Source organism: Salvelinus namaycush, chromosome 5, assembly GCF_016432855.1.
Source record: "Salvelinus namaycush isolate Seneca chromosome 5, SaNama_1.0, whole genome shotgun sequence".
NCBI classification, from domain to species: Eukaryota; Metazoa; Chordata; class Actinopteri; order Salmoniformes; family Salmonidae; genus Salvelinus; species Salvelinus namaycush.
The window spans coordinates 19,955,960-19,970,726 of NC_052311.1; the positions used below are offsets into that span (position 1 = coordinate 19,955,960).

Below are 14,767 nucleotides of genomic sequence, written 5' to 3' on the forward strand. Positions count from 1 at the left end.
AACTAGTAAATAAATAAGAGAATACTAATCCTCAAATCCTTGGTTCTCTAATTAGCAGCAGTAGCCAGGGATAAAACAAATTACAGAGTGGGGGGGGGGAAACTCCAGAGAGACAGAAAGAGAGAGCCCATGCAGTGAACAATCATCCTCAAGAAGAGAAGAATCTTCAGTAGTTCAGATGCTCATCTACTATTCTGCTTGTCTGAGGGGGGATGAAAAACATTCTTCTCAAATCCAGCGGAGAAAAGTCATATTACCAACTTGTCGGTTGGCATAGCAGCACAGAGACACTTGAGACACACGGCTACAGTGGCTTTAATCATTCTCCAGAACTTTTACTGTATTTCTATAAATAATGTGTTGGAGTGTGGCATTACACATGGAACTATGTAATAAGCAGGTTGCACTGCATTATAGATTAGCCATCTGCCACCGTGGGGCTGTCAGCCTGCTTCACAGTCCTCCAAACCATATCAGGAAAGAAGAGCTGAATATTGACAGCTAATGATGCTTATTGCACTGTGTGTACTGTTACAACATGTAGTCAAAAACCCACATCATAGGTTGTGTAGATCCGGCTATACTGTATGTCTCAAACACAAATGATTGGAAAAGATACAGTGCCTTCAAAAGTATTCATATCCCTTGGCTTATTCCACATTTTGTTACAGTCTGAATTCAAAATGTATAACTTTTTTTTCACCCATCTTAACATAATACCCATAATGACAAAGTGAAAACATGGTTATAGAAATGTTTGCACATTTATTGAAAATAAAATACATTTCCGTAAGTATTCACACCCCTTCGCTATGACACTCCAATTTCCTTTGATCATCCTTGAGATGTTGCTACAACTTGATTGGAGTCCACCTGTGGCCAATTTAATTGTTTGGTCATGATTTAGAAAGAAACACAAATGTCTATATAAGGTCCCACAGTTGACAGTCCATGTCAGAGCAGAAATTTGACCATGAAGTCTAAGGAACTGTTCATAGATCTTTTAGAGATCTATGAATTGTGATGAGGCACATATTGTGATGTGATGAGGCATATATCTGGGTGTTGAAAGGTTCCAAGAAACAGTGGTCTCCATCATTGGGAAATTGAAAAAATATGGAACTACCCAGACTAGAGCTGGCCGTCTGACCAAACTGAGCAACTGGGCAAGATGGATAGGCCAGGGAGGGGACCAAGAACCCAATGACCACTCTGACAGAACTACAGGGTTCCTTAGCTGAGATGGGAGAACCTACCAGAAGGACAACAGTCTCTACAGCGCTTCACCAATCTGGGCTTTATGGGAGGGTGGCCAGACAGAAGCCACTACTGAGAAAAAAGCACATGACAGCATGCCTGGAGTTTGCAAAAAGGCACATGAAAGACTGGGATCATAAGACAAAAGATTATATGACATCAAACATGTAACTCTTTGGCCTGAATGCATAGCTCTATGTTTGGAGAAAACCAGACACAGCTCATCACCTGTTTAACACCATCCCTACCGTAAAGCATGGTGGTGGCAGCATAATGCTATTGTGATGCTTTCAGCTGCCGGGACTGGGAGACTGGTAAGGATAGAGGGAACAATGAATGGAGCCAAATACAGGCAAATCCTTGATGAGAACCTGCTTCAGAGTGCTAACAACCTTAGACTGGGGCAAAGATTCAAAGCAATGCTCATATAGCTTCAGAACAAGAATGTGAAAGTACTTGAGTGGCCCAGCCAAAGCCCAGACTTGAATCCCAATGACAATCTGTGGAAAGACTTGCAGATTTTCAATCTCTGTTAAATTAGATAGGGAGGAGGGCAATGAACAGCAATCTTCAAGGAAGAATGGGAAAAAATCCCCAAATCCCGATGTGCAAAGCTGATACAGGCATACCTGTTACAATCGTCAATGGAAGGTGCAGCGTCGTAGGCGTACATTTTCATTTATTAAATGAACACCGAAAAAAACTGAAAAAATCCCCGAAACGTAACGTCTAGTCGGGCTAAACAGCACAGTACCAAAAAACAAGATCCCACAAACTACAGGTGGAAAAGGCTGCCTAAGTATGATCCCCAATCAGAGACAACCATAGACAGCTGCCTCTGATTGGGAACCATACCCGGCCAACAAAGAAATAGAAAACAGATTGCCCACCCTAGTCACACCCTGAGCTAACCAAATAGAGAATTAAAAGGATCTCTAAGGTCAGGGCGTGACAATACCCAAGACGACTCAATGATGTAATCGCCGACAAAAGTGCTTTTACAAAGTATTGACTCAGGGGTGTGAATACTTACACGACCGTTCAAAAGTTATTCCATAAAACATCTGCCGTTTCCAGCTACAATAGTAATTTACAACATTAACAATGTCGACACTGTATTTCTGATCAATTTGATGTTATTTTAATGGACAAAAAATGTGCTTGTCTTTCAAAAACAAGGACATTTCTAAGTGACCCCAAACTTTGAACGTAGTGTATGTAAATGAGATACTTCTGTATGAATTCAGGCTGTAACACAACAAAATGTGGAATAAGTCAAGGGGTATGAATACTTAGTGAATGCACTGTAGGCACTGAATAAAATTAATGTTTGAATGGGATTTACAGTATATTGATAACATTAGGTACGTTAACTATTGCATGTGTATAAGAAAACGTTTGCACCTTACGTCTCCCTCTGAACGCCATTGAGCCCCTCCCTTCCTCCTGCGTGACCTTTCCTAAATCAAAGGCAACCATGTCAGGAAATTTGTCAGTCAAGGTTTATTTAACATCACAGCAAATCCCTTTTTAGTTGTATGCGTGTCCCCTGTGTTGTTTTTATAGAAACCAGCTCAAACTGAAACTGTCAGGGAGACGGAAAATGTAAACAATGTCCTCTGTAACCTAATATCTCTATTGGCAGCGCTGAATGAAAGGTAAGTGTGCCTGTCAACAACGCTTGAGTGATTAGTACCAGACTTGACTGTGGACTGTGAAACAAGGGTTTATTGAATGTGGATCATTGGTTCCACAAAATAACAAGACCCACTACCCTGGAACGACTCTTTGAAATTAGGATTAAAGGTTTTCTGGAACTCTGCTGTATTTAGAGAGTGATAAAACACGGTAAGGTTGTCTGTCCCCTCTCTCCACTCTAGAATGCTAATTGACAACATTTCTGAAACCAATTAATCAATAGAGATACGATGTGAATTAGTTGCTCAAGTAATTTCCATGAAGACCAGTGACGAGTCATCTACGTCCGAAGCCTAAATAGAAATCTGAATATCAACGGTTAACAAAATCGAGTAACAAAACCTATTATGCTGGAATACATTGTTACAAAACACAATCACAGATGCACATTTGTCCTGATTTTGTTTTCCTTCTACTCAATTCCTGAAAGTGATAATGTAATCTCAAATAAAGTACCGATTATTTTAATCGACTGTAATACGACTTTGTAAAGATCTATCAGATTTTGTTTACAAGGCACGGACAAGGTAACTCTTATTTGAGGAGCCAAGAGGCATCGTTGCGAGTGGAGCGCTATGCTACTGCTAATGAGCACAGGTTTAATTAAAAAGTAAATCCAAAGCTCAACAAAATATGTATTTGCTTACAGTGTTTAGCCTTAGCCTAATAGACTTGTGCCAGGGTTTGTGTCTGGCCCATTATCGCTAACCAGAGGCGACGACTGCTAATACTTTCCCTCCTAACCCACTTGAGGTTGCTCGCTGAATGATTGCACAAGCAATACTCAGCTTATGTTTTCTTCATTTAATATCGACTCTAAATTATAGAGCTGCCCATCGCTCCCGGCGGAGACACTTTGAGCATTAGGCCCCACCGTTAGAAACCATTTAGTGATAGAATATCCCTTTCTCCTCGGAGAACTGGATGGATGGATGGATGGATGGGCGGGAGGAGGGGAAGGGAAATATAAAACAGGAGGGGGCTGTGTAGGGCAGCTACAGCTCAGTGGGGGGTGTATTAGGGCTCCAGAGGGACAAAGCTAACCTCACAATAAGCAATCACAGGCAACTTATGAAATTGCATCATGCTACATGGGTAAGGTCCCAGATTGAGAGAAGGAACCATGAAAGCCCTTTAGATTTCCACACCAATTCAGTGCCTCAGAGGATATATAAATGTGCCAGCACCCAGTTTGGTGTGTAATGTTCAGTATATGCATTAAGTGCTCTCTTTCAATGCATGCCAACTTTATGTCCTGTCTCCAATGGCAATGTGAATTCAGGGGACCACACATATTGAGCCAATGCTCTCTCTCTCACCTCCCCCCTCTCTCTCGCTATCCCCCCCTCTCTCTCTGTGTTCTTTTTCCAGGTATGATTTTGTGGAGATCGAGGAGCCATCTGAAAACACCATCCTGGGCCGCTGGTGCGGGTCCCAGGTACCCGCCAGTCACACGTCCAAAGGCAGTCAGATCCGAGTGCGATTTATCTCCGACGAGTACTTCCCCTCCGAGCCCGGGTTCAGCATTCGCTACTCCCTGCTCCCAATGGTAAGCCACCTTTCCTCTGAGCACACAAACAACACAAAAACACTCCCTTTCATAATGACCTATTATTTAATCTGTTGTTCTGTATGTGCAAACCTCTCTCAACGTGTTTGTTTTGACCAGTGTTTATACCTAAGTGCTGTTGTAATAGAAGTCGTGACTGTACGGACATTTGATGCACCTGTGATCCAATCAGACAAGGTTTTGATTAGAGGCAATGGTGCAGAAGTGTTAATAGATTTGGTTGAGATAGGCTCTCAGGCACAGCATGGCCTGCTGACTCTGGTTGGATTCAATCCACGTCTAATTATTCTCCTCCGACTGATGAAGAATAGCGCTGGAGGAAATACCAGCCGTTTTAGGGCTCCTGAACATATTTTTTCCACTGATTCTAACTTTTTGTTGTACATAATGTTTCCGACATTGTTTCCTATGACCGAATAGAGCTTCTGGACATCAGAGCAGTTATCACTAACCTCGATTTGGATGAGGACTTTTACTTCAATGAGTCGGAGGCAAAGGCCCAAGTCCCCGACATGTGGAGAAGGAGGAGGTGGCGCTGTAGAGGCCGGCGTGCAGGGTACCTGACAAGACTACGTCAGAGAGTGGATAAACCGCCTCTGCCCTCTGTTCTATTGGTGAACGCGCAATCACTGGAGAACAAACTGGACGAGCTCCGTTTCGAGACTATCCTATCAACGTGATCTAAAGAACTGTAATATCCTATGTTTCTCAGAGTTATGGCTGAACAAGGACATGGAAAATATAAATCTAGCTATTTTTTCTATACATCGGCAGGACAGAATGGCAGCGGCGGGGAAGCTCAGGGGAGGGGGTTTGTGTCTCCTGTTAACAACAGCTGGTGCCCCGGTCTCTAATATTAAGGAAGTCTCGAGGTTCTGCTCACCTGAAGTAGAATAACTCTTGATAAGCTGTAGACCACAGGTGTCAAACTCATTCCACGGAGGGCCGAGTGTCTGCGGGTTTTCGCTCCTCCCTTGTACTTGATTGATGAATTAACATCACTAATTAGTTAGGAACTCCCCACACCTGGTTGTCTAGGGCTTTATTCAAAGGAAAAACCAAAAACCTGCAGACACTCGGCCCTCCGTGGAATGAGTTTGACACCCCTGCTGTAGACCATACTATTTGCCAAGAGAGTTATCTATATTTTTCATAGCCGCCTATTTACCACCACAGATGCTGGCGCTAAGACTGCACTCAATGCGCTGTATAGGGCCATAAGCAAACAAGAAAATTATCATCCAGAGGTGGTGCCCCTTGTGGCCAGTGATATTAATGCAGGAAAACTAAAATCAGTTTTACATAATTTTTACCAGCATGCCATCGGTACAACCAGAGGTGAAGAAACTCTAGATCCCCTTTACTCCACACACAGAGACACATACAAAGCTCTCCCTCGCCCTTCATTTGGCAAATCTGACCATAACTATATCCTGCCGATTCCTGCTTACAAGCAAAAACTCAAACAGGAAGTATCAGTGACGCGCTCAATACGGATTTGGTCCGATGAAATGGATGCTAAGCTACAGGACTGTTTCGCTAGCACAGACTGGAATATGTTCTGGGATTCATCCGATAACATTGAGGAGTACACCACATCAGTCACCTGCTTCATTAATAAGTGCATCAGACAACATCTTCTCCACATTGACCATACGTACATAGCCCAACCCGAAGTCATGGATTACAAGCAAGATCCGCACAGAGCTAAAGGCTAGAGCTGCAGCTTTCAAGAAGCGTGACACTAATCCGGATGCTACGCCCGCCAATTTAACCATCAAACAGGCAAAGCATCAATACAGGACCATGATCAAATCCTACTACACCGGCTCTGATGCTCGTCGGATGTGGCAGGGCTTGCAAACTATCACGGATTACAAAGGGAAACCCAGCCGCGAGCTGCCCAGTGACGCAAGCCTAGAAGACGAGCTAAGTACTTTCTATGCTCGCTTCGAGAAAAACAACACTGAACCATGCATGAGTGCACCAGCTGTTCAGGACAACTGTGTGATCAATCTTGCCGTTGCCGGTGTGAGCAAGACCTTTAAACAGGTTAACATTCACAAGGCCGCAGGGCAAGACGGATTACCAGGATACTTAATCAGAGCATGCGCTGACCAGCTCGCAAGTTGTCTTCACTGATATTTTCAACTCCTTGTATATAGCCTCATTATTGTTATTTTATTACTATTTCCTTATTGTTACTATTTCCTTATTATTATATATTCTTTTACATGTGCTTTGTTGGGAAAGGGCTCGTAAGAACGCATTTCACAGTAAAGTCTACACCTGTTGTATTTTGTGCATGTGACAAATGAAATTTGATTTGATATAAAACATGGATTAAGAGCTGGATCCAACTATTAGCTTTGGACTTGTGTCTGAAATAACAGGTTTTTACATGGCTCTCTCATTCTGTCTCTCTTTCTCTCCGTTTCTTCCATCCTTTCTCTCTCAATTCAGTCAGCCTCTATTGGCAGGATGTGTGTCAATAGTCCCATTTTAGATAATGAAAGATCACATTACTCTGTCTGTCTGTTTACATCCTACGTCTCGCATCCTATTCGCCTCTCCTCTTTCTCTCTCTAAACCCTATCTCACTTTTTTTCCTTTCCTGACCCCTGTCTTCTCTCCAACATTCCCCTCCCCTCTCTTCTCTCTCCTTCATTCGCTCTCTCCTCATCCCAGACCACACACATAGAGGCCCCTTAATGCCCACACAATTCACTTACGGAAAAACCCAGAGATAAACTGAAGTGAAGACTGCCATGTTTTAACCTGTCATGTTGCAGTTGTGTGCGCCTCACTCTAAGTAAACAACTCTTCCCTTCATCAATCCGTAATGGCCTGCAGTGCAGAGAAATCATTTCTGTTACTGACAGGCACAAATGGGAAAAGGAGGTCAGCAACGGTGCATCTTTTTGTCTATTTTCCCTTTTTTCTGAGAACGAGACAGGTTTTTTTTTTCATGCGCTTTTGCAGTTTTCTTTTGGTTTATATTTACCACATTTTTTTACTTGGTTTTATTGACTTTGCTCTCTTTTTGGTAGATGAGCTGACACTTCCATGTATTTCTTTAAACAAATGCATTTCCTGTACTTTCTGACTTTTTTCGTGTTTCTGATACTTTTTTCAGAATCTCAAGTATACAGCTGCCTAACATGTTGTCCTTCTTCTAATAATGTGAGCCATGACTCTTTTCACCCAAAATTCTACCTAAAAGTTTGCTATATACTTTCATACCATAAAGATGGTCAAATGTGGAGCTGAGTCCTTATTCTACACCGTATAGTGTGTACAACCAGTTATATTCATTAGATGAAATCTGGAGGCCAATATGCTTAACTGAAGGGACTCACCCACACATGCATACACATAAACAAAGGCCTGTCTTAATATTAAGAGCCTTTCATGCAATTTTCCCTAAACATTATAATAATTGACATTCATCTGGTTGTGTAAGAACTTGTAACCCATTTTCTGCAATAGGAAACAGTACAGAGGAAGCCATTTGTGTTCATTAACCTTTAATGATATCTGTCAAGACTAATAGTATGCTGGGCCGATCATAGTTAACCCTAATTTTGCACATACACTCTTAGAAAAAGTTTTTCAAAAGGGTTCTTTGGCTGTCCTCATAGGAGAGTCCTTTTTTGGTTCCAGGTAAAAACCTTTTTGGTTCCAGGAAGAACCCTTTTAGGTTCTAGATAGCACTTTTTTCCCCCAGAGTGTAGAGGCCTGTGTGAATGTGAGTAAAACTGATGTCATCAACTTCAGCCATGTTCCAGTTTAAAGGTGATCCATTTGGATTGTTCAATGACCCAAAGTGTCATTAGATCAGACCTTTTCAGAAGTCATGCAGATCTAGATTAAAAACATCCTATCCAGTGACATGAGACCCTTTGCTAGCCATGCTCCCTCCCTTGGCCAAGACTGTTTAGTCAGGCTGAATTATCCAAATATGTTTTCCTATCACTGAATACGGTTACAGTTGAAGTCGGAAGTTTAAATAGACTTAGGGTGGAGTCATTAAAACTCGTTTTTCAACCACTCCACAAATTTCTTGTTAACGAACTATAGTTTTGGCAAGTCAGTTAGGACTTTTAATTTGTGCATGACACAAGTAATTTTTCCAACAATTGTTTACAGACAGATTATTTCACTTATAATTCACTGTATCACAATTCCAGTGGGTCAGAAGTTTACATACACTAAGTTGACTGTGCCTTTAAACAGCTTGGAAAATTAGAAGCTTCTGATAGGCTAATTGACATCATTTGAGTCATATGGAGGTGTACCTGTGGATGTATTTCAAGGCCTACCTTCAAACTCAGTGCCTCTTTGCTTGACATCATGGGATAATCAAAAGAAATCAGCCAAGACCTCCACAAGTCTGATTCTTCCTTGGGAGCAATTTCTAAATGCCTGAAGGTACCACGTTCATCTGTACAAACAATAGTACACAAGTATAAACACCATGGGACCACGCAGCCATCATACCGCTCAGGAAGGAGACGCGTTCTGTCTCCTAGAGATGAACGTACTTTGGTGCGAAAAGTGCAAATCAATCCCAGAACAATAGCAAAGGACCTTGTGAAGATGCTGGAGGAAACAAGTACAAAAGTATCTATATTCATAGTAAAATGAGTCCTATATTGACATAACCTGAAAGGCCACTCAGCAAGGAAGAAGCCACTGCTCCAAAACTGCCATAAAAAAGCCAGACTACGGATTGTAACTGCACATGGGGACAAAGATCGTACTTTTTGAAGACATGTCCTATGGTCTGATGAAACAAAAATAGAACTGTTTGGCCATAATGACCATCGTTGTGTTTGGAGTAAAAAGGGGGAGGCTTGCAAGCCGAAGAACACCATCCCAACCGTGAAGCACGGGGGTGGCAGCATCTTGCTGCGGGGTTGCTTTGCTGCAGGAGGGACTGGTGCACTTAACAAAATAGATGGCATCATGAGGTGGGAGATTTTGTGGATATATTGAAGCAACATCTCAAGACATAAGTCAGGAAGTTAAAGCTTGGATGCAAATGGGTCTTCCAAATGGACATGAAAGTTGTGGCAAAATGGCTTAAGGACAACAAAGTCAAGGTATTGGAGTGGCCATCACGAAGCCCTGACCTCAATCCTATAGAAATTTGTGGGCAGAACTGAAAAAGCGTGTGCGAGCAAGGAGGCCTACAAACCTGACTCAGTTACACCAGCTCAGGAGGAAGGAGGAATGGGCCAAAATTCACCCATCTTATTGTGGGAAGCTTGTGGAAGGCTACCTGAAACGTTTGACCCAAGATATACAATTTAAAGGCAATGCTACCAAATACTAATTGAGTGTATGTAAACTTCTGACCCACTGGGAATGTGATGAAAGAAATAAAAGCTGAAATAAATCATTCTCTCTACTCTTATTCTGACATTTCACATTCTTAAAATAAAGTGGTGATCCTAACTGACCTAATTCAGGGATTTTTACTACGATTAAATGTCAGGAATTGTGAAAAACTGAGTTTAAATGTATTTGGCTAAGGTGTATGTAAACTTCCGACTTCAACTGTACATGCACTCAATAATGCGATTATTGTGGCTAGTCAGATTAATATAGTAGTTAGATTAAAATGTTTACATACTTTGCAAGAAGAACGATTTCTCTAAAAATCCTGTTTACATGGACACATCTGAAATCAGGCTACCTGATGGAACTCTGATAAATGCAGAAAATCGGCAATCAAAATAGACGTTCTACCACAGTGAACATGTTATTTTGGACATATCAAATCAAATCAAATTTTATTTGTCACGTACACATGGTTAGCAGATGTTAATGCGAGTGTAGCGAAATGCTTGTGCTTCTACATAGAAGTAGAACTACATAGAAGTAGTTTTAACATACAAACTTTATAAGACGCATATATTCAGTTGTTCCAAACACACTTCACTCATGCTAAAGAACTACATAGAAGTAGTTTTAACATACAAACTTTATAAGACGCATACATTCAGTTGTTCCAAACACACTTCACTCATGCTAAAGAAGGAGACACACTCGGCTGGTGCTAGCACATGTGCAGATCAAATTCACAGCTGGAATGTCGATTTAAGGTTTTTACATGTCCTAATAATTCGAAAGACTGCGCAGAAAACCATGTGTTTTTAATCTGTGTATGGTTACTTCGATTTTGACCTTACGCCAATGAGCAGAGTAAGGTGTTTACATGACTTTTGCCATGTAACCTTTTAGTTAACTAGGCAAGTCAGTTAAGAACAAATTCTTATTTACAATGACGGCCTACACCGGCCAAACCCGGACGACGCTGGGCCAATTGTGCGCCGCCCTATGGGACTCCCAATCACGGCCGGTTGTGATACAGCCTGGATTCGAACCAGGGTGTCTGTAGTAACACCTCTAGCACTGAGATGTAGTGCTTTAGACCGCTGCGCCACTCGATAGCCCGACACGGCCAATTGCCAAATTCAGTTTAATATCGAAATATTAGTGTGCATGTAAACATACTCAATGCCTTTGAGAACATTATGATCCCCCGAATCATAAATCTCACAAGGTTTTTTTGAGAGTGGACCTTTGATGATACTACACAATTTTGGGCATTGAAAAACATTTGTGGCATTGACAACTGGATTGGTGCTGCCGTGATTTCCGCTCCAATATCCCATCTCACTTTACACATCAACGATTACTGGAAGGTAATTTCTGATGCATATCCTCCAGAAATGATTTAATAGATATGTTTCTCTTTGATGTGTGATACCCTGCTCAGAACATTATTTATTTCCCCGAGGTGTTTACTAAAGCATTTGTGCATGCCCGGACCTTTCAATCTCTGCTAAACGAGTTTCATTGTCTCCCGTGGAACAAAGGCATTGTTAATCTTTTTCAGTTCATGCTAAAAAGAACGAGCAGCTTTGGTGTTTAATCATCCTTCCATATAGCACCATATTGATGTTGTCAGAAAGACCAGATGGGACTTGATTTTTGTATAGTTTCTCTCCTTTATCTTCAAGACGAATATCAGGAGAGAGAGTTATAAAGCAGATAGATTTACAGAGAATAAGGACCTTACTGATTTGAATGCATCTTTTTACAGAACAATGTCCCCAGTGACACCTGTCAATCCATACAGAATAGGTCCTCCACCAAATTCACGGCACACCAACATCAACTTGCTTTGCTTAGTCTCCCATCCAAGCACTGTACAAGTTCTAAGATAGATCATGAATGCATTTATTTATGTATGTGAAAGTCATGAGGGGAGAGAAGATGAGGACAACTGTCTTCTGCTCTAGTTGTATGTTTTATTCACAAACCACAGATCATCTGAAATTTCGCCTACAGTCAATCAAACAAGGATCTGAGATCTAGTAGTATTTTATTAGCTAAAGCAGCAGTTTCTCTTCTGAACCCTAGGTGAACTTTTCTGTAGTCTTCATCAATCCTAATCAGAATGAGTAAATACGAATTACCTTATTAAATATCGTAAACCATTTACTACACTGGCACTCCAAACCTCTGAATCCATAACCTTGTAAGAATCCAGTTTGCTGTATGATTTTTGCCTCTTAAACAGTGATTCCCAAAAGCAATGTTGATCTGTCCTATGGTCTACAATTTGTCCATTTGTTTTTGCTCTATGGTAGAACTGTTTTTTTATTCTAGTGGAAGGGAAGGAGGTGTGTTTTGGCTTAGTCTCCGGCGTACAGTGCACATCAAGAGGCATGGCTGGATCGTGAGGGGCTATATATAATGTCCAATAGGGGGAGAGTATTTGTGTTACCTAAAATTCTGTCACCATGCTGTTTTCTCCATGTCACTGCTGGTTTAAGTTGTTGATGATTAGGGGATCTGTGGTAGTACATTATAAGTGCTGTAGACTGAGATGAAGCCATTTAGATAGGATACATACTGTACCTCTGTAATGCAAAGCAACTGCTGGGTGTGGAGGTTTCTCAGGTGAATGTCTGGGATTTGAATTCTTTACACTAGACTGGGATTGAATCAACTGCAGATAGTGGATTTCTGGGAAGCACTTTCATATTTGCATTTGTTTTTGAACACCAGCTTGGGATAGAGGGGAGTTGACACTTGGTTTATAGACTAAATATATACAGTAGTAGGAAAATATGTACAGCATGCCGAACACATACATATGTCATGTATATTGAACCTGCATGCATACATACAAATCCTTCAGAAAGTATTCACACCCCTTGACTTGTGGCAAAGCAATTAACTTTTTGTCCTGAATACAAAGTGTTATGTTTGGGGCAAATACATATTTTCAAGCATAGTGGTGGCTGCATGATGTTATGGGTATGTTTGTAATCGTTAAGGACTGGGGAATTTTTCAGGGTAAAAGAAAAACTAAGAGCTAAGCACAGGCAACATCCAAGAGGGAAAACCTGGTTTAGTCTGCTTTCCACAGGACACGGAGATGAATTCACCTTTCAGCAGAACAATAACCTACACAAAGCCAAATCTATACTGGAGTTGCTTACCAAGAAGACAGTGAATGTTCCTGAGTGGCCGAATTATAGTTTTGATTTACAATACCAGTCAAAAGGTTGGACACACCTACTCATTCCAGGGTTTTTCTTTATTTTTACTATTTTCTACATTGTAGAATAATAGTGAAGACATCAAAACTATGAAATAACATGTATGGAATCATGTAGTAACCCAAAAAGTGTTAAACAAATCAAAATATATTTAATATTTGAGATTCTTCAAAGTAGCCACCCTTTGCCTTGATGACAGCTTTGCACACTCTTGGCATTCTCTCAACCAGCTGCATGAGGTAGTCACCTGGAATGCGTTTCAATTAACAGGTGTGCCTTGTTAAAAGTACATTTGTGGAATTTTTATGTTGTGTTGTTATGAAGTAGGGGTGGAATACAGAAGATAGCCCTATTTGGTAAAATAACAAGTCGATATTATGGCAAGAACAGCTCAAATAAGCAAAGAGAAACGACAGTCCATCATTACTTTAAGACATGAAGGTCAGTTAATCCGGAGCATTTCAAGATCTTAGAAAGTTTCTTCAAGTGCAGTTGCAAAAACCATCAAGCGCAATGATGAAACTGGCTCTCATGAGGACCGACCACAGGAAAGGAAGACCTAGAGTTTTCTCTGCTGCAGAGGATATGTTCATTGCACCTCAGATTGCAGCCCAAATAAATGCTTCACAAAGTTTAAGTAACAGACACATCACAACATCAACTGTTCATACGAGACTGCGTGAATCAGACCTTCATGGTTGAATTGCTGCAAAGAAACCACTACTAAAGGACATCAATAAAAAGAAGAGACATGCTTGGGCCAAGAAACACGAGCAATAGACATTAGAAATATGGAAATATGTCCTTTGGTCTGATGAGTCCAAATTTGAGATTTTTGGTTCCAACCGCCGTGTCTTTGTGAGACGCAGAGTAGGTGAACGGATGATCTCCGCATGTGTGGTTCCCTCCGTGAAGCATAGAGGAGGAGGTGTGATGGTGTGGGGATGCTTTGCTGGTGACACTGTCTGTGATTTATTTAGAAGGCACACTTAACCAGCATGGCAACCACAGCTATAACGTGGACGCTGGGAGTTAGGAAGCAAGTGCAGGTGGAGAGTTTAATAATAAATGGAACATGCCGGAAGACCTGCTGGAACAGTGCCTCAGCGACCTGGAGAGAGGTAGGGAAGGAGTTGCAGAAAGAGGTGTTTAGTCCCAGGGTCCTTAGCTTATTGATGAGCTTTGAGGGCACTATGGTGTTGAACGCTGAGCTGTAGTCAATGAATAGCATTCTCACATAGGTGTTCCTTTTGTCCAGATGGGAAAGGGCAGTGTGGAGTGCAATAGAGATTGCATCATCTGTGGATCTGTTGGTGCGGTATGCAAATTGGAGTGGGTCTAGGGACTCTGGGATAATGGTGTTTATGTGAGCCATGCCTTTGAAAGCACTTCATGGCTACGGGTCGGTAGTCATTTACGCAGGTTACCTTAGTGTTCTTGGGCACAGTCACTATGGTGGTTTTCTTAAAACATGTTGGTATTACAGACTCGGACAGGGAGAGGTTTAAAATGTCAGTGAAGACACTTGCCAGTTGGTCAGCGCATGCTCGCAGTACACGTCCTGTTAATCCGTCTGGCCCTGCGGCCTTGTGAATCTTGACCTGTTTAAAGATCTTACTCACATCGGTTGCGGAGAGCGTGATCACACAGTCTTCCGGAA

The 14,767-nt window shown here is 41.6% G+C and overlaps 1 protein-coding gene across 1 annotated transcript in view; it reads left to right on the forward strand.

Annotated features, from left to right (window-relative positions):
- pdgfc (platelet derived growth factor c) overlaps positions 1 to 14,767 on the forward strand; it is a 71,386-nt gene that overhangs the window by 35,467 nt on the left and 21,152 nt on the right. The window contains exon 3 of the mRNA XM_038992936.1: positions 4,327 to 4,504. Within this exon, the coding sequence (XP_038848864.1) occupies positions 4,327 to 4,504 (178 nt within the window). The remainder of the gene's footprint in view (positions 1 to 4,326; positions 4,505 to 14,767) is intronic.